The sequence below is a fragment of the Syngnathus leptorhynchus genome, chromosome 9, assembly GCF_054491065.1.
Source record: "Syngnathus leptorhynchus isolate UIUO chromosome 9, UIUO_Slep, whole genome shotgun sequence".
Classification (NCBI taxonomy): Eukaryota; Metazoa; Chordata; class Actinopteri; order Syngnathiformes; family Syngnathidae; genus Syngnathus; species Syngnathus leptorhynchus.
In genome coordinates, this window is record NC_141203.1 from 14,348,241 (window position 1) to 14,375,070 (window position 26,830).

The window sequence follows — 26,830 nt, forward strand, 5'->3', positions numbered from 1 at the left end:
ATGGATGGATGGATGGATGGATGGATGGATGGTTGGATGGATGGATGGATGGACGGAGCAACACTGAGTGCCTACTTCTCAACCAGACAGAGTACTTTTGGTCCTCAGCTCACTTACTTTCTCTTTCCCCAAGAACGCAAGGCAATCCCTGACGTCTCTACCCCTGCCGCCGCTGCCGCCGCCCCCGTCAAGCGTCTGGACAATCTTTTCTTCATTGAACAACCCAAGAGTGTTTCTGTCACAGAGAGTGAGTCACTCCAAAAGTTGATCAGCCATTGACACACAATTGTGATGAGTCTCTGCTGGCATCCCATTTTATCTCATCTCATCTCATAGAATGTGATGTGATGTTGTTTTCTCGCAGAGGGCACGGCCACCTTTATCGCAAAGATCGGAGGTGAGCCTATTCCCAGCGTCAAGTGGATGAAGGGCAAATGGAGGCAGCTGACCACCGGCGGCCGCGTCTCCATCCAGCACAAGGGCCAGGAGGCCAAACTGGAGATCCGGGAGGTGACTAGGTCTGACTCGGGCCAGTACCGCTGCGTGGCCTCAAACAAGCACGGCGAGATCGAGTGCAGTGCCGAGATGGAGGTGACCAAAACGGAGAAAGCGGCAGAGGACATCAGGATCCGCTTGAAGAAGTAAGCCGTCGGTTAGGACTCGAGAAATAATTATTTTCCTTTTGTTGGGACTCGTCCAAATAAACCAATTCCTTTGGCACACGAGTGGGGACAAGGGTACCGTATGTGCCGTCGTGAAGATGGAGTTTATATCAGCTGCATGTTTTTGCTCTTGGTTGAGCTAGGACCCCCTCAAAGCAGAAGAGCCCCCAAAAAGCAGATGAGGTCAACTTGGTTGAGTTGCTGCGAGGCCATGAGCCCAAAGACTACGAGAAGATCCTGAGAGAGCACCACATTCACAACTATCGAGCTATCCTTCAAGCGGTGGAGCTGCTGAAGCAGGAAAAGGAGATGGAAGCTGTGGTGAGGAACTTGCCGCCCGTCAGCTTGTGACCGTACTGTCCCGTCCGTCCGTCCACTGAGTGTTGCTACAAAGGCAGGTCAGGGGAGGCAAGGTCATCTAGTCATTGAGCTCCATGCAGGAACTGTCCAGTCCAACTCAGTGCCAAGCCTGGAGAAAAAGTCAGGAAGCTCATCCGTTCGTAAAACAAAAGCTACACCAGAATGCCATCCAAACATGCCACTGCAAAAAAAAGCTCAGCGCAATAGGAAGACCCCAGTATGCTTTGTCTATGTCACGTGACCGTCGGGCTCTCTTGCAGGAGACACAACCTGACGAGCAGGTCTATGACGAAGATATGGTCCGCTTCATTCAGCAGCTGGAGGGACGCATGGACACGGAGGTAAAAGTGCGGCATGAGAGAACACTAACCCTAATCCATCGCCATTGATTTCTCACTTCCGCCCTCTCTACTATTCTGACTTGCTTGCGCCAACGACGACCCTCGTTAGCCTAGAAAGCACACACCTTGTCGACTAAGACGTGGTAAGGGCAAGCTCCCTCTTTCATTGTCGGGCTTCTGATCGACTCGGCTGTATTTTTGTTACCCACCGCAGCGAGCGGCTACAAAATGCGTCACCATAACTTTGGCACATTTGCATCTGATCCGCATGGTTCGTTGCTTTGCAAACGGGGTCGACAAATACGTAGCACGCCAAAAGCCCAAAGAGCATTTTCACCATCCAACGCTTGAATGTGGTTGTCAACCCGCAGCCCGTCACTGTGCTGGAGGACATCGGCGACCAGAGCGCGTGCGAAAACGACAACGCTACCTTTGAGTGCCGGATCAGGATCAACTACCCGGAGATCACCTTGACCTGGTACAAAGGAACCCAGAGATTGGAGGACGGCACAAAGTACAGCATCCGCAGTGACGGTGAGCGCCACAGCCTGGAGATCCGCCAGTGCCGAGCCAAGGACGAGGGCCACTACCGGGTGGTCTGCGGTCCTCACATCTCCGACGCCAGTCTCAGCGTCTCCGGTAAGAGCAGCGCAAACGAACCGCCCGTTTTCCAGACACACGTCCACGTCTTTTCTATGACCGTCAGGTCTTCTGCTCTGATCTCTGCTCCAGGTCTAAAGCTTTTTCTAAATGCATGCGCACTTCTTCGTCCTGATCCTATTTCAAATATTTTTGACAGAGGAATGGGCTCTCAAGTCTTTGTTTGAGTTGTCGCTGTTGATGAACAAGCCGGTCGATTAGAATTACATTTTTCCAAAAAGACGCCGCCGGTCCAGGCCCGGCCGGTAGCTTTAACGTGCCCTTTCTCCAAAGTTGACAGGACACCGAAGGAGACGCCCGCTGCATCTGAAGCTCAGGCTCCTGCTCCACTCAAAGGTATCTCCTCCGGTTCTTCCTTGCTCACGCCATTTTGGTCTTCTTGCGACCCATTTCTCGCTACGGAAAAGTCAAACGAGTCCCAATGTTTTGAAGACCCTGAGCGCCAGAAGCCAGAGATGACAGCGCCACAAGAGGAGCCGCTCCTCTCCGAAGGTAATGCTTAGGCTTTTGTGTCTTTCTCGCTACGTTCAGCGCGGCTGTTCATCGCACAGTAGTTGCATCTGACGTCTTCCCCGAATGAGACAAGTCACCAAAGTGGCTTGTCTTTTTAACCTTGAAGAATTGAAACGATTCAGAAAAGCAGCCCCGCAAGCTCAATGGGAACCTCAAGCCGAAGCACAACTTTGAACAAAAACCAAAACCTGAACCAAAGGCCGAGCCAAGTACAGTCTTTCACTCTGCGCCTGTCTCCAGGAGTTAGCGTCTTGCGTTCAAGCTAGTTTCAGGCTCACACTGACCGACACTGACGGGCGGCAGACTGGGGACTCTCGTTCAAGTCCGTCTTTTGCTTTGGGTTTGGGTTGTATGCATTGCGCACAACCTTTAGTTCTTACCCTAAGTGGCAGAAGCCACAGAAACCAGCTTCTGGACATTTAGCAGGAAGTGCTCGTGTGCAAGACACCAACCGCACAGCAAACTTGACAAAGGGCTATCTCCTCCAGGGAACCAAAGATGGAAATCTTCCCCTGCCAGAGCCACAGAGGACAGTAGGACTCCTCGCACAGGTACTCGGACCTCTTGCCGAGCGTCTCTCTGTGTTTCGATGAGCCGACGAGTGCTCACTTTTTCTCTTTGCGTCTGCCTGTCCGTGACCTTTTCCTGTGTTCTACCCTGAAGCCGCAGCAGAGGCACCCGCTCAAGTCCTTCCCGCCCCAGGTAGCATCTCCCCTCCCCAGCATGTCTGCCGTCTTGCTTTCTCTTCCAATTCCAACTTGACTTAAGTTGGCTCTTTGCCCGCTCTGGCAGAGGAGAAACCTTCTCCAGCAGCCAAAGCAGAGGCCAAAGGATCTCCTGTCTTGAAGCGAATCCCTCCCCCCGCAGGTAATGTTTGTCTTGTCTAGCGAGTGACAAGCTGCCATTTGTTGTCCCCATTTTGCAAATGAACCATTTCCAGATGACTCACTAATATTGACTCTTGCAGACAAGGAACCGCTTAAGGCTCCTGGACCAACCAAAGGTATTTTCTTTGGCCTTCTCTTTGTTTGAATGAGAAACTCATGTCACTACTTGCTGTTTTGCTTGAGTGCGTGTATCTGTTTGTGACGTGTTTGTGAAACGATTCGCTACCCAAAACACAGCACCGCTTGAACCCAAAATTGAGACAAGAGCAGCAGCAGCACACAAGATGCACACAAAGCATCTCGACCAAGACCCCCACGTTCCCGGTCTGCGTGAAAGACGAGGTCAAGATTCAACAATCAAAGGTCGCGAAGGTTTCGTCACTCTGACCGAAGAGACGAGTCAAGTCCAGCTTTGCGAAGTACGTGACGAGCTTGCGGTTGCTTATCAAATGAAGACAGAGAAACCGAAAGGAACGACCACTTCCAATAGAGTAACTCAAGTGCCAGACAAGCCGATGCAATCCATTAAATCGACAAGACAAAATATCCAACGTTCTGGCTTGCCAATGGACGGCCCCATTCCAAAAGCTGAAGATGACGCCAAAGCAACGAAACCTGCTGATGGCGAGCACAGAGAGTTAAGCGTCACCACGAGTCAAGCAGTCTTCATGTGGGATCAAGAGGTGTCAAAAACCACGCTAACAGTCGCAGAGCTACCGGACGGACTGGCTCCAGAGGCGCCCGACCCTGCCCTAGGAGAGAAAGACAATCACAACATTTCACACAGACAAACTGATCGCATCAAGACTGGCGCCAAATTCACGAGTACGCCATCGCCTGGATGCAATGCAGAAAAGGGTCAAGGGGCGTTGGAGCCCAAGAAGCGGCTGAAAAAGGTAGAACCAAAAGAGGCTGAGAAGTCCAAAGCAAAGGAAGTCACCACTGGAACCGACACTGGTAATGCTGAGAAAATGAAAAGGATGTCAGAAACTGCTTCACCAGAAGTTGCAGCAATTCTAAAGGAACCTTGCCCTCCAGAGGCCTCCCAAGGGAAGGGGGTCTCACGGGTGAAGCCCACCCGGCAAGAGAAAGAAATGATTAAGAATGAGGCTGAGGACAGCAAGGACACGGGCGATGAGGAGACCTGGACTCGGGAGCCGGTCCCCTCTGATGACTGGCGGGTTCAAGGGATGGATGGGGCGTGGGAAACCCCAGGCCCTTCTGACAATCAAAAAGGTGAGCGAGCCTCCAGAAAATTGGAGATACTGTCAGCATCCCCAACCCGTACCCAACTACCAGAACCCCCAACCGGCACCCATCTTACCGGCACCCACTACCAGAACTTCCTGCTGTCACTCATCTTACCGGCACCCGCTAGCAGAACCTCCGACTGTCACCCATCTTACCGGCACCTGCTAGCAGAACCTCCTACTGTCACCCATCTTACCGGCACCCACTAGCAGAACCCCCTACTGTCACCCATCTTACTGGCACCCACTAGCAGAAGCTCAGACTGGCACCCATTACCTGAACCTCCCACTGCCACCCACCTTACTTGCTTACATCCCAGCAGCACCTCCCTTCCCAGCAACCTTGCCACCATTCTAACCCTTTCCGAGATGTCTTGTCCTAATCCTCATCACATACTCTTCGGTCACCTGATGCATCATCATCATCACACGGCTCCTAAATGTTGTCGTTATCATCCTCGTGCTATTTCTATTCCCCATCATGAAAGACATTCTTGAAAAGATTATTGTTGTCATTGTTGTGTTTGAGCAGAACAATTTGACTAGAGGAAGAGCAAAACATGCTTTTGTGACAACATTTTTCCATCACTTGTCCAGATGGCAAACCAGCAGAGGAACCTCCCAAAGGACGAGGACGAGGATTTGGCGGTGAGAACTGAGATGCGTGCCTTTTCGGTTTCTCTTCCATAAGACTCTTTGATTGAAACTCTTGACTTTTTGGCTTGAATGAATTGATATTTGCCCCCACTAGTTGCCTTGCGTCCCATATCTTACCCCACCCACGTATTTTTCAATCTGCTTTTGCAGTGAAACTAACACCCTCTCCCGGGGACGGCGGTCGGGGTCGAGGCCTGCGGCCCGGCGGCAGTGGAAAAGGCCCCTCTCCTCCGGAGGAGCCTTTTGGAGGATTCAAACTCAAAGCGGTGCCGCTCAAGTTCATCAAGAAGCTGGTGGACATTGTGCTACAGGAGGCCGAGTCCATCGGCTCTTCGGCCGTGTTTGAGTGCCAGGTGTCGCCGTCCACCGCCGTCACCTCTTGGGTTAAGGATGGCTGCAACCTGCGTGAGGGCCCCAAGTACAAGTTCACCTCGGATGGAAAAGACCGCAAGATGGTGGTCAAAGACGTGCAGCTGTCGGACACTGGAGAGTACACCTGCGTTGCCAAGAATGCCGGAAGGGAGATCACCTGCACCGCTAAACTTGTTGTAGAAGGTGAGCTCACAGATCTTCTCCTTCTTTAGACTTTGGAGAAGCACAGAAAAGTACTTGGCAGCAATTTCCAGTCTTCAATTGTTCCCAGGCCAGCCGTGAGTTTTTTTTAACTGGCACTCCAAATGTCTAGACCGCCGTTCAATTGGCCACTCGTCAACTGACGACGTCTTAAAGTCAATACAGTCTCGGTCGTGTACGGCGGTGGCTCCCGAGCCACATAGAAAGCAGTCTCCGGGCCACGGCCCAGGTTTTGCTCTCAAACCTGCAAAAACATGGTGCTGAAGGTGCAAAGGTCAACATGCGGACTTGCAAAAGTCATCTGTCATCAAGTTGTGTGCATTCCAAGATGTTGTCCTTGTGCAGAGCTGCCCGTGAAGTGGGTCAAAGAGTTGGAAGCAGAGACGTCGTGCACCAAGGGTCAGCCCATGTACCTGACCTGTGAGCTCAACAAGGAGAGGGACGTCATCTGGAAGCGCGATGGCGTCAAACTGAAGAGACAGGCTGGCAAGTTGGCCATCAACATCATCGGCTTGCAGCACGCCGTCACCATCCAGAACGCCCTCGAGGAAGACAGCGGCGTCTACTCGTGTGAGGTGGACGCGCCGGACGGCATCAAGACCAGCACCAACGTCAAAGTCACCGGTGAGGAGGACGCCTGCGGCTAATGCCTTTCAGCTTCCAAACGCGTCCTCGGAAAGGTTGAAGAGCGGACACGTCCGTCCCTCGCAACGGTGTGTCTGCTCACTGCAGCTCTGACCAGGGCTTTCTACTCCTTTTCTACTCCTACTTCCTTCCTTGAGCCATCTTGATGAAGACGGGATGTCAGAGCGTGCCTGTGACTCCCTCCTTCCGTCCTTCTTCTGCTTTTGCGCCTGCCGCAACGCGACACAGATGCTCGGCAAACGAGCCCCGAGTTTCACAATGCTGCGTTTGGAGTCCATCTTGGGTTCCAGTGCGTGCCTCACGTTTGTCCCTTGTGCTGCTCAGAGGTCATCAAAGACTGGTTGATGAAGCCCCTGAGGGACCAGCACGTGAAACCCAGATCCAGCGCCACCTTCAGGTGTCAACTCTTCAAGGACACCCCCAACTGGAAGTGGCTAAAAGGCGACACGGAGCTCACGCCTTCCGACAAGGTGGAGATCAGCAAGGATGGCGTCAGCATGCAGCTCACCATCAACAACTGTCAGCCCGACGACGTGTCGGAATACACCTTTGCCGTGGAGGACCGCAAATATTTGGCCAAACTGACTCTGGGAGGTGTGTGGCCCACGTGTGTGTGTGTGTGGGGGGGCAGTGGCACAGTACACCTTCACCTTGAATAAGCTCTTTTATGTGCTTGTGGGCAGAGCGCGAGGCGCAAATCCTCAAACCGCTGGCGAGCGTGGAAGTGGTGGAAAAAGAAGAAGCCAAGTTTGACACGGAAATCTCAGAGGATGACGTCGTCGGCGAATGGAAGCTCAAGGGACAAGTGCTCGGCAGATCCCCGGTGAGTGGCCCCGTCTGCCAGACATTGCCTGCGTGCTACTCGTGGTGTTTGAAATTGAAAAATAAATGGGCCAAATGCCTTTTTAGACGTGCGACATTAAAGCCGATGGCAACAAACGCTTCCTGAGTTTGAAGAACGTCCAGTTGGATCAAGCGGGCGAAGTGTCCTACCAGGCTTTAAACGCCATCACCAGTGCCATGCTGACTGTCAAAGGTATGGCCGCAATCCAAGCCTTGCCTGTATGCGTGTGTGTATGCGTGGGTGTATGCGTGCGTGTATGCGTGCGTGTATGCGTGGGTGTATGCGTGCCGTATATGCATGCATGCGTGCGTACGTGCGTGCATGCGTGCGTGCTCCTCTCTTGAGTCTAGTCCTCCACCAATCGATGCACATGTCTTGCACCTCCGGTGCGCTCTCAATTTGCTTGTCTGTTGTACAATGACAAGAAAAGCATTGTCGTGATTCCATTGGATTGGATGCTGAGCGTTTGCATGGAGAAAATAGCACGTCAATAACCCAGAGAAACCTTGCAGAGATCGAAATGGGCTTTGTGGAGCCTCTGAAGGACGTTTCAGTTCCCGAAAAGAAACAAGCAAAGTTTGAATGCACACTCACCAAGCAAGTATCCAAGGCCATGTGGTTCCGGGGCACGGAAATCGTGGCCCCGGGTCCCAAATACGAGATCATCGAAGACGGAAACAAGCACATGCTGATCATAAACAGCTGTGAGTTTGACGACGAGTCCGAGTACTCCATCCAAGTTTTGGATCACAAATCCACGGCTTGGCTCTCGGTGGAAGGTAAGTCTTGGTTCGCCGCCGGGCGCTTGAAGCGGGCCACCTCCTTAACGGGTGGGCGGGCGCGGCTCTTCCTTCCTTCCTGCTCTGTTCCAGGCTTGAGGCTTAAGATTGTCAAGCCGCTAGAGGACCAGACGGTCAAAGAAGGCAAAACGGCTCGCTTTGAGCTGGAGTTGACACACGACGACGTACCGGTGGTCTGGTACCGAAATGAAGTCAAGCTCCATGTGAGCAGAACAGTGATCGTGCACGTGGAAGGAAAGAAACACGCTCTGGAAATGAACACGTTGACACTGGATGACACCTGCCAGATTAAGGCCGAGGCCAAAGGAATAAGCACGTCAGCAAAGCTGACAGTCATAGGTAATGTCACCTGTCCCATCTCTTGTACGGGGAGAGGAGGTGCTGGCTGGCTGGGGCGGGGCGCGTGGGGCGGGACGGAGCCCAGTCTTTGGGCGCTTGACGACCCATTCTGCTGAGATGGCAGAGCAACCAGAGTCCGAGATGAGGGCAGGCTTTCATGACGCTGGCCGCCTTTAATCGATGAATCAACGGTGTTGTTCTAGAGGGTGACGCCGTCTTTGTGGTGAAACTCCAAGACTACACGGCCACTGAGAAAGAGCAGGTCTCTATGGAATGTGAGCTCAACAAAAACGTCCCCGTGGTTTGGTATCACCAAGAGAAGGAGATGATGGCTTCCAAGACGGTGCTCATTCAATCTGAGGCAACTCGCAGGTCTTTGGTCTTGATGAAGGTGGAGCGGAGCAGTCAAGGAAAGTATACCTGCGACTGCGGCACCGACAAAACGGTCGCCGACCTCACCGTGGAAGGTAAAAGCAAATTGTCGCCCCCCTTGGTGGACTTTGCCTGGGCCCAGCGTCTTCACTTTTGGTCTCCCCGCCAGCTCGCGTCATCAAGCTGCTTCGACCTATTTACGGCGTGGAGCTCTTTGACGGCGAAACGGCTCGATTTGAGGCGGAGATCTCTGAGGACGACGTCCACGGCCAGTGGCTGCTGAACGGAGAAGTTCTGAGCGCTTCCTCTGTGAGCACCTCTTTTGCCCACCGGACGTGTGCTCCTTTGTTGTCTGGCTTGCTTATTTATTGAGTGGCACCATTTTGAAACGACCAGGATGTGGACATCATTGAAGAGGGAGGCAAGCACACGCTGATCCTGTACAACTGCAAAGTGCCCATGAGCGGTGAGGTGGCTTATGCCGCCGGAAATGCCAAGTGCGCCGCCAACCTGAAAGTCAAAGGTGAATCCACCACATTCTCTGAAATCTGCAAAGTTCAATGCGACCGACTGGGCTCGTCTTTGCTTTCGGAGAACTTTCCTCCAAAATTGAACTGGAGAGTCTTCTGTATTTCTGAAGCAGTCCACCTTCTTCATTTTTGGCTGCGGAAATTCTTTTGTTCGCATTTGCCATCTCTCTACACGAGGATGTACCGACTTCATTGTCACTTTCCTTTGCTCTACTTTTGAAATGGAGAGGCTAATCTTAATGGGTCCTTTATTGATCAAAAACCCCTTTAAAATGAAATTGGGTTATGAAAAACAAATCTAATCGCAAGCTCACCGTAAGACCCCAAGAAAGCAAAGTGATATTTTGAAAGGACGTCTGGGAAAGGACGAAAGTCCTCCAAGCCTGCAACAGGTTGCCTTCCTTCGTTGGCTTTTTGCCTCCCAGATGACTCTTTGGTGGCAGTTAGACTGAAAGGGCAGGGGTTAGGGCCCCTCTCCATTCCCGGACTGTGATGCCTTTTTCTTTGTCCGTCCGCTTGGTCAGAACTTCCGCTCAACTTCCTGATGCCGCTGAGCGACGTGCACGTGTTCGAGAAGGACGCCGCCCGATTCGAGCTGGAAGTGTCCCGAGCGCCCAAGTCCTTCCATTGGCTGAAGGATTCGCAGGAGCTGGCGAGCGACGACAAGTACGAGATCATCCGAGACGGCAACTCGTACGCGCTGCTGATCCGCTCGGCCACCTACGACGACGAGGCCAAGTACGTGTTTGAGGCGGAAGACAAGAGGACCAGCGGCAAACTGGTCATCCAAGGTGAGCCCTCGCCTGTCCCACACGACAGAACCATTTGGCTTGTCATCGCTCCGCTCGGTCCAACTTGCCAAATGAGGATGGCCTCGACGGTCGCGGCAACTGCTCCACCGAAAATGAAGCTTTTCTTGATCACGGTAACCATTTGCGAGTGGTCGGTCGCCGTGTGAGTTACGCCGTGGCGGCAACCACAATGCGAGCACAATTGTGTTTGCCGACCTTCTCGGAGAGCAAATGGTAAAGGTGTAGCCCGTGGTCCACAGACGCTCCACAGATGTTTGTGTGGCGTACAAAAGCAGCAAATAAGTGCAAGAGCTGTCAGCTAAACTTCACTCCTTAGCTGATCAATAATGGTTTGTCCAAAACAAGTGGAATCATTTCACAAATGTGTTTGCTCTCCTGTACTAACCATGGAAGCGATGGGCTCGCGGCACGCGCCCTCTTCAACTGTTGCGCTCTCGCCACAGGAATCCGCCTGGAGTTCCTCAAGCCCATCAAGGACGTGACAGTGAAGGAGCGCGAAACGGCCGAGTTCAGCGTGGAGCTCTCGCACGAAAACATCCCCGTGGTCTGGTACAAGAACGACGTGCGACTTCACCCGGCAAAGGCCATCCACATGACGGACCGCGGTGCGGTCCATACGCTGGCCTTCAAGGAGGTTGCCCTCGACGACACGGCCATGATCAAGGTGGAGGCCGCCGACAAGAGCGTCAACGCCATGCTCACCGTCATCGGTCAGTACCCCACGCCGTGTCCTATCCGAGATTAGCAGAGTCGTCAAATAGTTGACTGAGGCAACGTGTTTGGGACGTCAATATTTGCCCCACAAACCTCCAAAAGCCGTCCTTCCTTGTCCTTCCCCCTCAGAGGGCGACCCGTATTTCACCAGCAAGCTGCAGAACTACACAGCAGTGGAGAAGGACCAAGTGAAGCTGGTGTGCCAACTGAGCAAGGCGACGGCCGACGTCAAATGGTTGAAGGACGGGAAGGACCTCAAGCCCTCCAAGAACGTCAGCGTCACCGCCGAAGGCAAAAAACGAATCCTGATGCTTCGTAAGGCCGAGAAGAGCGACACGGGAGAATACGCGTGCGACTGCGGCTCCGACAGGACGGAAGCCTATCTCCAAATTGAAGGTAAGACCAAATGGAGCGCAGTGGCCCGTCAAGATTCTGTCTGCCTGTCTGTCTGTCTGTCTGTCTGTTTGTCTGTCTGTTGTTGTATTGCATAGCAGTTGTTGCCCCTTTAGCCTTTCTTTTTTCCCCCCATCTGGTTTGCCTTTTACCCCACGGGCTTCCTTCTGTCACGTTGACATTGTCGTCTGTCTGGTGTTTGCCTTCCAGATCGTGACATCAAGGTGGTGCGTCCCCTGTACAGCGTGGAGGTCACCGAGACGGAGACGGCTAAGTTTGAGACGGAGCTTTCCGACGAGGATGTGGAGGGACACTGGAAGCTGAGAGGAGAAGCTTTGCACCCGTCGGCCGTAAGCCTTCAGCTTTTGTTCACGTTGGCAAATTGAGGCGGAAGGGGCTGAAAAGCCACTTTTTGCTTTGATTCACCCCACAGGCCTTGAAAATAATCGTTTTGTAAGAACCCTAGCCTTATGTCACGAGGTACAATCCAACTTTATTTAAATAAAGGGGGCATTTCACATTGTGCATTTTCTGTCACTAAAATGCGGTGGTAGAAATGTCCATATACGTGCAGTAGATGTGTTGATGAGCTAGTTGTATGGTCCCAATGGAAGCAAAACAAATGGACTGTTTGTCTGCCGTCAGGATGTGGATATCAAGGCAGAGGGCCCCAAGCATCTCCTTATCCTCTACAACGTCCGTATGGACATGGCGGGAGGCGTAGACTTCTCAGCAGGCAACGCCAAAACAAATGCTCAGCTGCGAGTGAAAGGTGAGCACGCAAAAGCGAGAGCCACTCACAAAGGCCGCCGCTGCCTTATCTGAAGAGATTGGACACTGAAGCCCATCCGTCCGTCCGCCCTCGCCTTCCCCAGCTCGAGCCATCAGCTTGCTGCGACCACTGAAGGACGCCACTGTGACGGCCGGAGAGACGGCCACCTTCCGCTGCGAGTTGTCCTACGAGGGCATCGTGGTAGAGTGGTTCCTGGCAGGGAACAAGATGGAGGACGGCGAGCGGGTAGGACGCCCAATATATTTGCCAGCTTTTGTCAACTGCGCGTCAAAAGACACCTTTCCCCTTTTTGTCTCTGGGCTCTGTGCTGAGGTTAAAAATAACTGGCTAATCTCACTAGCCCTCCAGGCTCCCTGATATGGAGCTTCAGCCGCCCCGACGACAAAAGTCTTGTGAGCGAGTGAGCGAGGGCTTTTGTCTCGCTCGTGACACTGTTTAACCTCATTGCAACACCCTCGAAATGTTCAACTGGAAATTAGCTTTTCCTTCTTTACTGCTAGTGGAAGAGAACAGAGCAAACAGACTAAATACAGGAAAGCACCGCGGGCGGGTTAGGGCATTGGAGTTAGTCTTTTCCCCCGTCGTTGTTGTCGCCACGTTTTTTTTTTTTAACTCCATCCATGTACAACAACAAAATGGGTGTTTCTACAGTACTCTAGTTGTAATGTTTTTGTCCTACTAAGTTGAGCTGAGTTGATATAGTATCCATACGGCAGAATGGATACGGCCACAACAAATAACAAAATGGCCCAGCTTTCACTTCCGCAAGTCTCTAACTTCAAGCTCAAACTAAAACTCTTAAACTCGACAACCTTTAAGCTTAAACTCCCCAACTTTAAGTGGAGCCTCCAAAGTCACATCAGAATGCAGCTGCCATCGTCCAGTCGTAGGGGATGACCAAATTGGAAATGCACGCGACTCCCATCGTTTGGTTCCTGTAGGTGAAGATTCAAGCAGATGGCCGGATTCACGCGCTGATGGTTCGAGACGTGAAGCTGTCAGAGGCGGGCCCCGTCAGATTGACCGCCAAGGACTTCCAGACTCAGGCTCAGCTCATAGTCAGAGGTGAACGACGCTCTCTCCTGACCTCCGTCCGGTCTCTACTTTTGTACTCGGCACTCAGGTTTGGCGTGTGCCTTCAGAGCCTCCGGTGGAGTTCACCAAGCCTCTGGAGGACCAGACAGTGGAGGAGGAGGCCACGGCCACGCTGGAGTGCGAGGTCTCCAGAGAGAATGCGCAAGTTGAATGGTTCAAGGAGGGACAGGAAATGCATAAGACCAAGAAATACAACGTGATCGTCGATGGGCGAAAGAGGGCGCTGGTGATCCACGATTGCAACCTGGACGACATTAAAACGTACACATGTGACGCCAAGCACTTTAGGACGTCCTGCTTCCTCGACGTCATACGTAAGGACTGTTTTGGAATTTCTTGAGCTTTAACATGTAATATTCCAGCTAGAAGCGAGTGCCGCGCAGGGAAGACAATTTCTAGAGACATTCCTGTAGTTTCTGTGTGTGAGCTTCAGGCAAAATGGCCCAATAGAAGCAAAAGTCCTGCAGGACAAAACTAACAAGCTGTGAGACGCAGTGACAGTACTCAGCGATAGAAAGGATCAACACAATGGCAACCAATAACAACACGTCATCCATCAATACAATTACCACCACGAGGAGGAACTGCTTTCCATCTTGGTCTGACGCGTCATGGTCATTTTGTGCCCTCAGCGCCTCACGTGGAGTTCATCAAGCCTCTGCAAAATGTTGAGGTCCGAGAGAAAGAATCTGCCAAGTTTGAATGCCAAGTATCCCGAGAGTCCGCTAAGGTTTGAAGGATTTGCTTTCCTGATTCTGGCTGACGACGCTCTCTGCTGAGCAATGTTTGTGATCACTCCCTTAGGTTTGCTGGTTCAAGGATGGCTGCGAGATCAAAAAAGGAAAGAAGTACGAGATTATGGCCAAGGGGCTTCATAGGATCCTGATCATTCACAAGTCTGTCATGGATGACGAAGCGGAATACGAGTGTGACGCAAGGACATCAAAGAGCTCCGGCATGCTGACTGTCGTTGGTGAGGATCCTTCACCTCCATGGCTTTAGTTCAGTGTGGTTGCCATTTGAACTTTACAGCCTGGCAAGAAAGGAACAAAACATAAAAGAAAAAATGATTGCTTCCCACCCACAAGTGATTTTTTATTTTTATTTTTTACAGAGGAGGCTGCCAGGTTCACCAAGAACCTGTCCAACGTCGAGGGCACAGAGACAGACAGCGTTAAGATGATCTGCGAGGTCTCCAAGCCTGGGGCTCAGGTGACCTGGTACCAAGGAGACCGAGAACTTCCGGAGGGCGGCCGCTACGAGCAGATCGCGGATGGTCGTAAACGGATCCTGATCATCCAGGACTTGAGGATGGAGGATGCCGGTGAATACAACTGCAGACTGAGTCCCGATGTCAAGACAGCCGCTGTCCTGAAACTGAATGGTACGACACACATCCTGCTCCAGGACCAGATCTTGGACGAATGAAAGAACAGCAGTAAGCATGTCCTTTTGCAACCCCCCCCCCACTCCCCAACCCCCAGAACTTGCTGCCGATTTTATCGCCAGACCGCAGAACCAAGAAGTTGTGGAAGGAGAGAAGGCTGAGTTTGTCTGCTCAGTTTCCAAAGAAACCTATGATGTGAAATGGTTGAGAGGGAAGAAGGAGGTCATAAGTGGGGACAAATACCAGATTGTCAGCCAAGGAAAAAGACGAGCTCTCGTTGTGAAAAACTGTGAGCTGAAGGATGAGGGAGGTTACACGGTCCTCATTGGCAGTGTTCAAGCCTCTGCTGATCTCTTGGTGATCGGTGAGACTCATTTGCTCTCCCCTCGTTCTCCCTGACCCTCTGACCACGGCCGTGACGTACAGTCTGTCCTCGATTGCAGAAAAACTGAGGATCATCACACCCATCAGAGACACAGAAGTCAAAGAGGGAACTGAGATTGTCTTCAACTGCGAGAGCAACACTGAAGGTGCAAAGGCCAAGTGGCAAAAGAACCAGGAGACCATATTTGAGAGCAGCAAGTACATGGTGGCTCAGAGAGACAACGTCTTCTCCCTGAGGATTCGGGACGCTCGCAAGATAGACGAGGACGAATACACTGTCGGCCTGACCAATCACAGAGGAGAGCACGCCAAGTGCTCAGCCCGCGCTAGAGTTACTGGTAAAAGATTAAATCCACGCAAACACAAAACAATGGCTAATAGTGAAATGCAATAAAAAAGCTAACCCCAAAAATTTATTCACAGAGGAGAAGCCCAAGTTCCTGGTGCCTATAGAGGACATTGAAACCCAGGAAAAGAAGACCATCAGTTTTGTGTGCAAGGTGAACCGACCCAAGGCGACGGTGAGATGGCTAAAGGCTGGCCAGGAGGTGGAGCTCGGCAAACGCATCATCTACAGAAGTGAAGGTCTCCACCACACGCTCACCATCAAGGACTGCGTCATGGAGGACGAGGGCGAATATAGCGCTGAAGTCGGCGAAGACAAGTGCGCGGCCGAATTGATCATCAGCGAGGCCCCGACGGACTTCACTGCACAACTCAAGGACCAGACGGTCACTGAGTTTGAGGATGCAGAGTTCACCTGCAAGTTATCCAAAGAGAAGGCCACCGTCAAGTGGTACAGGAATGGCCGAGAGATTCGAGAAGGGCTGAGGTACCCGCCCTCAAATGACTGGTGACATCAAAGGTGTTTTTTCAAGCGTGTTTATGGAAGCCTGCGTATCCCTTCAGATATGTCACAGAGAGGGAAGGTAAGACGTGCAGGCTCGTCGTCAAGACGTGCAGACCAGAAGACGAATGTGAATACGCCTGTGGCGTGGAAGAGAAGAGAACCAGAGCCAGACTATTTGTTGAAGGTATGTTTTGTTTCATTCTTTCCAAAAAGTTGATTTTGTATTTATTTTTCATCTTCTCGTATGACGTTTTTCCCCTGACAGAAACCCCAGTGGAGATCATCAGACCGCCTCAGGACACATTGGAGCCTCCTGGTTCAGATGTGGTGTTTGAGGCGGAGCTCAACAAGGACAGAGTGGAGGTGAAGTGGATGAGAAACAACATGATCATCATCCAAGGAGACAAGTACCAGATGATCAGCGAGGGTAAAGTTCACAGACTGCAGGTGTGTGAGCTCCGACCTCGAGATCAGGGCGAGTACAGGATTGTTGTCAAAGACAAAGATGCTCGAGCTAAGTTGGAGCTGGCGGGTGAGTCCCACCGCATCGCACCGCACCGCACGACTGACTGACTCTGCAATCATCAATGCCGGAACCAAATGAAACTCGGTTGTCTTCTTTTGCAGCTCCTCCAAAGATTAAAACCACAAACCAGAACCTGATAACGGATGTCGGCAAGCCCTTTGTCATTATGGTACCCTACGATGCCTACCCTCGGGCAGATGTAGAGTGGTTCTTCAACGGCGCCAGTCTACTGACCCAGAACATTGACACCTCAGTTGACAAGACAGTGTATCGCCTTAAAGGTCCCACTAAAGAAGACCAGGGCAAGTACAAGGTGGTCATCCGGAATAAGCACGGAGAGGACGAGGCCTTCGTTAACCTGGATGTGATTGGTGAGATTCAGTGGATTACTTGATTCATTTGGGTTTACCGTGCTGGATTTTTTTTTTAACATCCCGCGCTACTCGGCAGACGTACCCGGACCCGTCAAGAACCTGAGGGTCACCGACACTGTCGACGGTGAAGTCAGTTTGGCCTGGGAGGAGCCCGAGAGTGACGGCGGCAGCAAAATCACGTCCTATACGGTTGAGAGGCGCGATGTCAAGCGCAAGGCCTGGACGGTGGCGACAGACCGCGCTGATGCACCTGAGTACTGTGTGAGTGGCCTCCAAAAGGATTCCTGGTACCTGTTCAGAGTCTGCGCCAGAAATCGTGTTGGCAGCGGACCCCACGTTGTCACTGACGCCGCCGTTCAGGCCAAGAATAAATTTGGTGAGCGAGCGGGCAGGCAGGCATGTGATCCATCGTATCAAGAGGAAAACCTTAGCAAACAGTTTGTCTCCCGTCAGATGTTCCCGATGCACCAGAGAATGTAGATGTCAGTGCGGTGAACAGATTTGGTGCCACCGTCATCTGGGAGCTTCCACTGTTTGACGGCGGCTCAGAGATCACCGGCTATGTGATCGAGCTCCGTGACAGGACGTCAGTAAAGTGGGAGGCGTGCATGTTCTGCGGGGCTGGCGAGCGCTCGGCCAGTCTCAACGACGTGGTCGAGAACAAGGAGTATATCTTCAGAGTGCGAGCCGAGAACAAGGCCGGCCTGGGCAAACCCAGCGCCGCCACCAAACCCGTCAAGATCATGGATCCCATCGGTGGGTAACGTTTGACACCGGCGGCCATCATCGCTCGTGACGTACGTCTCATTTGCCTGCGACCTGAATGTCTTGCAGAGAGACCAAGCCCGCCCCTCAACCTGAACTTCAACGACCAAACCAAAGACGCTGTCTCGCTCACCTGGGAGATGCCTGCCAGCAACGGCGGCAGTATCATCACCGGCTACATCATCGAGAAGTGCGAAGATGGCACAGACAAGTGGCTACGCTGCAATACTCGACTTTGTGCAGACCTCTTCTACCGGGTACGAAACTCCTCCTGTCACCTCGTTTGTCTCGTTTCATTGAGAATCTCGGCAAAGTGATCCTCTTTGTTTAGGTATCTGGATTAAAACACGGTTCCAAGTACCTTTATCGAGTTTGTGCTGAGAATGCTGCCGGTATCTCCGATCCAGCGGAGCAACTCGGCCCGCTTCTTGCCGACGATCCTCACGGTACGAACGTGAGAGCCAAAAAGATGAGCCTGCCAATTTGGGGTGCTCAGTAAAATTCCTTTTGTTCCTGGCAGTGGGTCCAACCATGGATCTGAGTGCCTTCAGGAATGGCTTGGAAGTCATTGTCCCTCAGCCTCTTGCCATCAGAGTTCCCATCACTGGGTACCCAACTCCCACTGCCAAATGGACGTTTGAAGAGAAGGAGCTGACGTCAGCAGAGAAGCGTGCTTCTGTGGTCACGAAGGCCTCGTACGCAGAGCTCAAAGTTACACCAAGTGTCCGTCCGGACAAAGGGACCTACACTGTACAGCTCGAAAATGACATGTCCTCTGTCTCTGGAGAGATTGATGTCAATGTTATCGGTAATGGATCCGTTTATTTTTGGGCGCGTGCGTGTGTGTCATGGCTGATGGCCTACGTGCACAGTATTCCGGTTGTTTTTCTTTGCAAGGTTGACTTTTAATGCTACTTGAATTCCCCAGCATGCCCTAGTGCTCCGAAAGACTTCAAGGTGGCCGAGGTGACCAGACACCATGTCCACTTGATGTGGGAGGCTCCTGAGCACGACGGAGGAAGTCCTGTCACCCACTACCAGATTGAGAAGAGAGAAGTGTCTCGTAAGACCTGGGCAAAGGTAGCCAAAATGGTTCATTGGTTTTACTGCTAGTACATTTGCCAAATGACACAATGTGTGTATGCAATTATGATGGACTAGAGTCCACCGGCCGTCTTCTTTCCCTTGACTTTGGTACTCTATGCCAGGTGGCCACCGGAATCCTGGACCTTGAGCACACAGTGACGGATGTCATTGAAGGGAAGGAGTACCTGTTCAGTGTCGCTGCCTGCAATAAATGCGGAGCGGGAGAGCCGTCCTATATCGACGAGCCCGTCAACGTCTCTTCTCCTGCCAGTGAGTGATGATGCACTTAACACATTAAGGGGGGGTATTCCCTCATGTAGCTAAAGGTGGGCTGGCTGCTAAGAAATTGAAAAACAGGAGAATATGCCGCTAAAAGCCAAACTAGAAAACAAGAGCATTCTGATGAGTTTCTACAACCTCGTTTCAGCTGTACCCGATCCTCCCGAGAATCTGAAGTGGCGGGACAAGAGCAGCAAGGCCATCTTTCTGTCCTGGGAGCCTCCAAAGTATGACGGTGGCTCCCACATCAAAGGCTATGTGGTGGATAAGTGTCAACGTGGAACCGACAAGTGGGAGCCCTGCTCTGATCCTGTTCAAGAGCTGAAGTAGGTCTAGACGTCCTTTCAGGGCTTATTTCTGATGTGCGTGCATGTCTGTCTGTGTGTGTGTGTTCCGAGTCGCCACGTCTCACCTGATCTTTGCACTACTAGGTTTCAGGTCACCGGTCTGATCGAAGGGCAGTGGTATACATACCGAGTCCGAGCTCTCAACAAATTAGGAGCTAGTCGACCCTGCAAGGCTACTGACGAGATCCAGGCGGTTGATGCTAAAGGTTTGGCTTGAGTGGTGGAGCCCGACTTTAATGTCTAAAAGTCTGCGCAGACGCGATATTGGCTTGAATATTGCCGTTGTTGACTTTCTTTAAATACCCAACAGAACCTCCAGAGATTCAGCTGGATGTGAAGCTGTTGGCCGGCGTCACTGCCAGAGCCGGCAGCAAAATTGAACTCCCTGCCGACATCAAAGGAAAGCCAGATCCGCGCGTCAAGTGGACCAAGGCCGACCTGGTCCTGCGGGCCGACGACCGCGTTGTCATCGACACCCAGCCGAGGCACTCCAAGTTGTCTATTGCCACCACAACCAGAAGCGACAGTGCCATCTACATAATTGAAGCCGTCAATACCTGTGGACGTGCGACCGCTACTGTCGATGTCAACATTCTCGGTGCGTGTCGCTCAAGAGTTAGCCACTTACCCGTCCGTACAAGTGCATCAGCCGTAGCTGTTAGCATGGACATTCAGAATCATGCGCTTCAGAAAGAATGATTGGACGCAGTCAAAATCTACACAGAAGTCATCTCAATTCAGAAATTCGTGTGAATTAGTCAAACAATTTGTCTTGCCTGTCCTGTTCAGACAAACCTGGGCCACCTGCTGCCTTTGACATCACTGAAATCACCAACGAGTCTTGTCTCTTGGCCTGGAACCCTCCGAGGGATGACGGCGGCTCACCCGTTACCAACTACATCGTGGAGAGTCGCAAGGCTAACCAAGAGGAGTGGACCAAGCTGTCGGCCACAGTTAAATACACCACTTTCAAGGCCTGCAAGCTCACCGCTCTGATGGAGTACGTCTTCCGGATCCGTGCTGAAAACCAGTACGGTGTTGGAGAACCTGCCGAGCACACGCCCATTATTGCAAAGTATTCATTTGGTGAGAATGAAGTTTCTTTGAAGTATTCCTTGACTAAATTCATTCATTCATTCGTTCTCTTGGAAATATTCCTTCACTAAATTCAATAGCACGTTCCTTTTAGATCCTCCAGGCCCTCCATCGAGAGTCACTCCCTCTGACATTGCCAAGGATGCCGTGACTCTCAACTGGATTGAGCCAGATGAGGATGGCGGCAGTCCTATTACTGGTTATTGGGTCGAGAGGTTTGATCCTGAGACTGATAAATGGATCAGATGCAACAAGCTGCCGATCAAGGACACCAACTTCAGGTTACCTAACATCTCATTTCAGTTGCTTGCTGACACAGAAACTTGTGATGCCCCTTTGAACAATGTGGAATATTTGACAACAGGGTGAAAGGACTGCTTACAAAGAAGAAGTACAGGTTCAGGGTCTTGGCTGAAAATCTGTCTGGAACTGGAAAACCAAGTACAGAAACAGATCCAGTCCTTATCAAAGACCCCATTGGTATGCTATTGTGCAAGAAGCTGTGCAAACAGAGATTGAAATGATTTGCAAATCACCTCTGTCTTCCTCAGATCCTCCATGGGCTCCTGGAAAGCCCGTGATCCGTGACGTTGGCAAGACATCTGCTCTGCTGGCGTGGACTAGGCCCGAGCACGACGGCGGAGCTAAGATTGATGGCTACATCATTGAGTTTCAGAAAAGAGGAAGTGATGAGTGGATCCGCATTGCAGAGGACATTGGACAGACTGAACACCAGCTGCAGGGCTTGATGGAGAAGCAAGAGTACGCCTTCCGGGTCAAGGCTGTCAACAAAGCCGGCGAGAGCGAACCCAGCGAGCCCTCTGACTCTGTGGTCTGCAAGGAGAGACTCTGTAAGTGGCAGACAGAGTAGGCGACACGCTTCAAAGTAACAGTCACATTCAAACCTTTATCTTCTGAACATGCCGCCGGGATTTCCAGCTGCGCGGATAGTAGCTCGTTTACTCCTGAAGACGGAACAAGGTCATTGAAACGGAAAACTCCCTTCTGGCTCTCGGCCACAAAAGTTGAATGGGGGCAACACGACTGTTTTTGAGAGTTGCAGACATTTTGCCTGCCTTGAATCAAAAAGGCTCGTCCAGTTGTACACGGAAGGTGTCTCGTCCTCCAATTCCTGTTTGCGGTGAGAGTGGTCCAATGATTGATGTTTATACTGTCGCCACGTCTGGCTGGTAAATGAGCGTTTTGCGTACCAACTGGTCATTCTCTCTCCTTCCGACAAAATACCTGATTCGTGCCCACTTTTCCAGTCTTTTGGGAGCCATGTCTGGACGTCGCAATGAATCTCTATTTTGAGAGTGCCTCTGACTGCCTTTGATCATTTTGACTTCTTTCACATTTCTTTCGAATCAGCAGTTCTCTGTCCAGAATTCACAGGACACTGTTGTCCTCCAAGGAACGTCTTTTTTTTTCAAGATGCCAGTTCAACTTTTGGCAGTCTTGGATACTTGACCCAGTCTTACTCTGTTTATTTCATGAAGTATGGTCGTTTAAAAAGTCCACTTTCTTGTTCCCATGTGACAGACCCCCCATCTGCGCCTCAGTGGCTGGATGTAGCCAACATCACCAAGGTCAACGCTGATCTCAAATGGCAGGCGCCCAGCAGTGATGGAGGCTCGCCCATCACCAACTATGTGGTGGAGAAGAGAGACGTGCGACGGAAGGCTTGGCAGACTGTGGACACCACCGTCAAGGAGCTCAAATACACAGTGACACCGCTTAATGAAGGCTCGCTGTACGTGTTTCGCGTGGCCGCTGAAAACGCGGTAGGCCTGGGCGAATTCTGCGAGCTGGAGGACGCCGTGCTTGCCAAAGATACTTTCAGTACGTTCTGAGTGAGCTCTGACCCAATGTTGGGCCCAATTTGTTCGATATTCAGCCCATCAAAATGCCTGCCTTATAGCCATACATTAATTTCCCCTGTAGCTACCCCTGGACCTCCTTATGCGCTGACTGTGGTGGAAGTCACCAAGAGACATGTGCAGCTGAAATGGGAAGCTCCAAAAAGCCACGGCGGTAGACCCATCACCAGGTGAGAGCTTACTCCCACCATTTGAAATGATGTTGCTTCTACGAGGCTTGATCCATTACAAAGAGGTCCTTACGTGGAGGTACAGGTTGTTGGCGCCGTTAACATAGTGTTGTTAACCTCATAGGTATGTGATAGAGAAGAAGGACAAAGTGGGAACACGTTGGTTGAAGTGCTGCAAGACTCCAGACAAACAAACTCAGTTCAAGGTGGTCGATGTGGACGAAGGCTCAGAGGTGCAGTTCCAAGTGCGTGCAGAAAACGAGGCAGGGGTTGGAGAACCCAGCGAACCCACCGAGATCCTTACCATTGAGGATCCGACTAGTAAGACACAACTCGTGCAGTTCGGCAGAAGAATCTCCAAAGACGAGATACTATGTTGTGAAACCCTGACGGTCTTGATCTTCAGGTGCGCCGTCGCCACCCTTGGAGGTGACCGTCCCGGATAGCAGCAGGGAGCACATCAACGTCTTGTGGAAGCCGCCAGTCAAGGACGGTGGCTCCCCTATTATTGGCTACCACGTGGAGGTGGCGGAGGCTCGTCCGGAACTGAAGTGGCTCAGGGTCAATACCAGGCCCATCAAAGACCTCAAGTTTAAAATTCAAGATGGGATCAAACCAGAAAAGAAGTACGTCATCAGGGTTCGCGCTATTAATGCCTTCGGCGTAAGCGATCCCTCGGAGCTATCTGACAAGGTTTTTACTAAGGATCCAGACTGTAAGTATGAATAATGCTGCAGAGCAGAATGTGATGATTTACCTAGCGCAAGCGTGCATACTCAAACTGCTACTATGGCTGGTCGCCTGATCTCAAGGTGCCCCAACCATGGAGTTGGACACCAAGGATGTGGTGGTGACTGAGGGAGAGAAGATGCACCTAAACGTTCCCTACAAAGGCATCCCCACACCACAGATGGTTTGGCAGAAGGACACAGTAGAATGTCAGAAAGGCGAGCGTCTCTCCATGAGAGTGGAGATGAACAGTTCTCACCTAGAACTTCTCCGATGCACGCGTTCTGACGCTGGCGTCTACGCCATCACCCTCACAAACAGCCTGGGCACTGCCAGTGGAAACATCAACGTCAAAGTCATCGGTATGTTGCTCTAAACATTCCAATTGATAATTACCATCATACATTTTTGGAAAATCATGCATATGCACTTTTTGTCATCTCACGTAGGGCTTCCTGGTCAGTGCAAAGACATCAGTTCAAGTGATGTCACCAAGAACTCCTGTAAGATCAGCTGGGAAGCACCCGAGGATGATGGCGGGACACCGGTTCTTAGTTACACGCTGGAACGTCGTGAAGCCTCCAAGAAGACCTACATGCCTGTCATGTCAGGAGAGAATGTTCTCAGCTCTGCGGTGAAAGACCTATATGTTAACAGCGAGTACTACTTTCGGGTCAAGGCCGTCAACAAGGTGGGCGCCGGAGGATATCTGGAGTTGAGAAACCCTGTCATCATAGAGGAAATGAAGCGTAAGTTACCTGCAGGCAGTCTGCTTGGCCAATGGCGGAGGTACCATTAAAGTGCCATCCACTTTGCAGAGAAACCAGACCCACCCATCCAAGTGGAGGCCCAAGAACCAACCTCCAAGTCTATCCTCATCACTTGGAAAGCTCCCGATTATGACGGCGGTTGCCCCATTCAAGGCTACATCGTGGAGAGGATGGAGAAGGACGGTGACCGCTACGAGAGGGTTACCCCTAGCTCGATCCCTGGTTTCAGCCATGTGGTGACTGGTCTCAAGGAGGACACGGAGTACCAATTCCGGGTCCGAGCCGAGAATGCCGCCGGAATCAGCGAACCGTCTCGAAGCACGCAACCCATCCGAGCTGCCGACCCAGTCGGTATGACGGACCGTTTGGCAAACAAATCCGCTTTATGAGCGTCGGCGCAGCGTGATTGGATCCCTGTGTGATATCGCATATACCCGCTGCAGACTCGAATTTGAGACGAGCGCTTGGTGTTCCTTTTACAGAGAAACCCACTGTGACCCTGCACGCCCGTGTGCAGTGTGGTTTGTGCGTGAAGAAAGGCGAAGAGATTCGCGTAGATGCAAACATCTCGGGGTCGCCTTACCCCAAGGTCACCTGGATGAGGAACAGTGAGGATGTCACCAAAGAGCCCGCCAAGAAGGTTGTCCCACAAGTTAAGAAGAAGACCAAAGCCAAGGTGGGTTTCCTGACAGCAACCAGCATATCCATGTTTGAAGTGAGGTCTGTCCTGTATTCACGGTGGGTATTCTACTTTCTCCCAGATTTTTGAAGCCAAGGAAGAGTTTGTGACCCCGCTGCGAGACCGCCTTGGTTTGGACCAGACAAAGAAGGGTCACTCTGCTTTGATGATCCGAGAGGCCATCAGAGCAGACCATGGCAACTTTACCATCCAGGTTGAGAATACCCACGGCATTGCCACTGCCTCATGCGTCGTTAATGTCCTTGGTAAGTTTGACCTTAGACTTGTAAGCATAACCCGCCCCACCCCCCAAAACCCAAACAAAGCAAAGCAAAACAAAACAGAAAAAGGTTGTGAGATGATATTTACCACACAAAAAAAGTCACTTTTGAATGTTTGGCTCTGATGATGTTTTGTGCTGCAGACAAACCAGGTCCACCCATCAACTTCACCTTCGATGACATCAGGAACACCTCCGTTGTGTGCAACTGGCAGCCTCCTGAGGATGACGGTGGCAGTGAGATCCTGAATTATATCCTGGAGAAAAAGGATAACAAGAGCGATGACATTGGCTGGATCACCATCACCTCAACCTCGAAGACTACCGGCTTCCCCGTCACCAAGCTGATTGAAGGGAAGGAGTACATCTTCAAAGTTAGCGCCGAGAACAAATTTGGATGCGGACCACCTTTGGTCTCTGAACCGCTGGTTGCCAAGAACCTGTTTGGTAAGCGCTGTCAATATGACTTTGAAATGATAATCAAAGGTTTTGACAGATGTTTCTCATTCTTTGTCTTCTCTAATGGCAAAGGGATTGGGTTAGGATGTGATTGATTTGACCCAACAGTTGACGAAACACAAGAAAGCTCAAATCTTTTGAGATTTACAATTAGGGATGCGCATCACTCCAATAGGCAATTTGGTGGGTACCATACATGGGCTGCAAACTGATTCAGAACGCTTCCATTGTGAAATGGAACCATTTGATTCAGTTTAATTCAATGATATTAAGATTGGAATTGATACGGTTCTTTATGAGAGGTTATCACGGCAGGGATTTACAGCCGTAACAAAGCGCTTTACAGAAGATATGACGTAAAATAACAATACGACAGAATACTATTTCACATAAAACATTGGCAAAATTGCAAACAAACAAATAAAACAACACAGCCCCGGCCGGCTGCAGTGTTGGGAATGAGCAGCGGCTGTTTGATGCTCTCCTGAGGGAGTCAGGTCTAACTTTGGAACCACTGATTTTCCCATCAGATCCTCCTGATGCACCCAATACCCCAAGAGTTCACGAGGTGACAGCAAGCTCCGCCCACATTACCTGGCATGAGCCAAAGGACAATGGTAGTCCCATTTTGGGCTACTGGATCGAGAGAAAAGAAGTGAACAGCAAACACTGGACTCGTGTTAACCGCACGCTCCTCAACTCTCTGGAAGTGAAAGCTAGCGGCCTGATGGAGGGACTCACCTACATCTTCAGGGTGTGTGCCGAGAACCTGGCCGGACCCGGACCTTTTAGTGAACCCACGGACCGCATCGTAGCTATGGACGCCATCTGTAAGTGATCCAACTGTGGAAGTAGCAGCCATTCCCAACTAAGTAGATTGTTCACTTCCTATTTGTAAAATCCAAGCGTTATTCACGGACGAGAAATTGTTGTTTTCCTTGTTTCAAAGGAGTGATACGAGATCGTAATTTTGTTTGATGCCGGCAGAACAAAATTGAAACGAGATCTCATTAGCATTCAAATAATATTCAAGACGTTTAGTGAATGTGCAGCATTATAATCTCAAAGACCTGCATGGTGACCGCCTACCCGTATGGGCCACTTCAGTGCCTCCAGGTCCACCAACACCATGGATCGTAGACGCCGGCAAAGACTCTGTCATTGTGGCCTGGAAGCCGCCTTTGTACAATGGAGGAGGAGACATCTTGGGCTATCACGTTGAGAAGGTTCTGGTGTTGCCTTGTTTTCATGGAGCTGCTAAACAATAACAGCAAACTATTCTGGGTGATACCTGACACGTGCCATTCCGGGCTAAATTGCTCTTCCTGTGTCATCAGGTGGTGGCTGGGGAGAAGAACTGGACTCGCAGCACAGAGTTCAGGTGCAAGGACCTGACCTACACTGTCACAGGTCTGACCGAAGGGACCGATTACTACATTAGAGTGGTCGCCATCAACGATGCGGGTCCTGGAGCCCCCGGAGTCACAGAACCTGTCACTGTCAAGGAGCCTCAAGGTACAAGAGCAAGGC

General features: G+C 51.3%; 1 protein-coding gene across 1 annotated transcript in view; it reads left to right on the plus strand.

Moving 5' to 3' along the window:
• Positions 1-26,830, plus strand: part of ttn.1 (titin, tandem duplicate 1) — a 115,348-nt gene that overhangs the window by 21,889 nt on the left and 66,629 nt on the right. Inside the window, exons 41-107 of the mRNA XM_085920775.1 lie at positions 134-247; positions 365-641; positions 806-983; positions 1,283-1,363; positions 1,735-2,002; positions 2,297-2,359; positions 2,456-2,515; positions 3,025-3,087; positions 3,200-3,238; positions 3,329-3,403; positions 3,504-3,539; positions 3,661-4,659; positions 5,271-5,321; positions 5,481-5,885; positions 6,249-6,527; positions 6,873-7,142; positions 7,232-7,371; positions 7,458-7,584; positions 7,905-8,171; positions 8,265-8,531; positions 8,735-8,998; positions 9,073-9,212; positions 9,300-9,426; positions 9,958-10,224; positions 10,689-10,955; positions 11,089-11,355; positions 11,563-11,702; positions 11,998-12,124; positions 12,228-12,370; positions 13,087-13,210; positions 13,288-13,554; positions 13,873-13,970; positions 14,045-14,213; positions 14,355-14,624; positions 14,725-14,991; positions 15,071-15,349; positions 15,435-15,843; positions 15,921-16,045; positions 16,127-16,393; positions 16,489-16,758; positions 16,838-17,137; positions 17,215-17,517; positions 17,596-17,783; positions 17,858-17,972; positions 18,047-18,334; positions 18,455-18,606; positions 18,735-18,882; positions 19,040-19,217; positions 19,323-19,444; positions 19,549-19,836; positions 20,028-20,324; positions 20,428-20,614; positions 20,698-20,813; positions 20,885-21,184; positions 21,876-22,175; positions 22,278-22,383; positions 22,508-22,704; positions 22,790-23,098; positions 23,196-23,474; positions 23,562-23,861; positions 23,931-24,233; positions 24,365-24,558; positions 24,644-24,827; positions 24,986-25,288; positions 25,831-26,130; positions 26,408-26,526; positions 26,638-26,815. Of these exons, the coding sequence (XP_085776901.1) occupies positions 134-247; positions 365-641; positions 806-983; positions 1,283-1,363; positions 1,735-2,002; positions 2,297-2,359; positions 2,456-2,515; positions 3,025-3,087; positions 3,200-3,238; positions 3,329-3,403; positions 3,504-3,539; positions 3,661-4,659; positions 5,271-5,321; positions 5,481-5,885; positions 6,249-6,527; positions 6,873-7,142; positions 7,232-7,371; positions 7,458-7,584; positions 7,905-8,171; positions 8,265-8,531; positions 8,735-8,998; positions 9,073-9,212; positions 9,300-9,426; positions 9,958-10,224; positions 10,689-10,955; positions 11,089-11,355; positions 11,563-11,702; positions 11,998-12,124; positions 12,228-12,370; positions 13,087-13,210; positions 13,288-13,554; positions 13,873-13,970; positions 14,045-14,213; positions 14,355-14,624; positions 14,725-14,991; positions 15,071-15,349; positions 15,435-15,843; positions 15,921-16,045; positions 16,127-16,393; positions 16,489-16,758; positions 16,838-17,137; positions 17,215-17,517; positions 17,596-17,783; positions 17,858-17,972; positions 18,047-18,334; positions 18,455-18,606; positions 18,735-18,882; positions 19,040-19,217; positions 19,323-19,444; positions 19,549-19,836; positions 20,028-20,324; positions 20,428-20,614; positions 20,698-20,813; positions 20,885-21,184; positions 21,876-22,175; positions 22,278-22,383; positions 22,508-22,704; positions 22,790-23,098; positions 23,196-23,474; positions 23,562-23,861; positions 23,931-24,233; positions 24,365-24,558; positions 24,644-24,827; positions 24,986-25,288; positions 25,831-26,130; positions 26,408-26,526; positions 26,638-26,815 (14,400 nt within the window). The remainder of the gene's footprint in view (positions 1-133; positions 248-364; positions 642-805; positions 984-1,282; positions 1,364-1,734; positions 2,003-2,296; positions 2,360-2,455; positions 2,516-3,024; positions 3,088-3,199; positions 3,239-3,328; positions 3,404-3,503; positions 3,540-3,660; positions 4,660-5,270; positions 5,322-5,480; positions 5,886-6,248; positions 6,528-6,872; positions 7,143-7,231; positions 7,372-7,457; positions 7,585-7,904; positions 8,172-8,264; positions 8,532-8,734; positions 8,999-9,072; positions 9,213-9,299; positions 9,427-9,957; positions 10,225-10,688; positions 10,956-11,088; positions 11,356-11,562; positions 11,703-11,997; positions 12,125-12,227; positions 12,371-13,086; positions 13,211-13,287; positions 13,555-13,872; positions 13,971-14,044; positions 14,214-14,354; positions 14,625-14,724; positions 14,992-15,070; positions 15,350-15,434; positions 15,844-15,920; positions 16,046-16,126; positions 16,394-16,488; positions 16,759-16,837; positions 17,138-17,214; positions 17,518-17,595; positions 17,784-17,857; positions 17,973-18,046; positions 18,335-18,454; positions 18,607-18,734; positions 18,883-19,039; positions 19,218-19,322; positions 19,445-19,548; positions 19,837-20,027; positions 20,325-20,427; positions 20,615-20,697; positions 20,814-20,884; positions 21,185-21,875; positions 22,176-22,277; positions 22,384-22,507; positions 22,705-22,789; positions 23,099-23,195; positions 23,475-23,561; positions 23,862-23,930; positions 24,234-24,364; positions 24,559-24,643; positions 24,828-24,985; positions 25,289-25,830; positions 26,131-26,407; positions 26,527-26,637; positions 26,816-26,830) is intronic.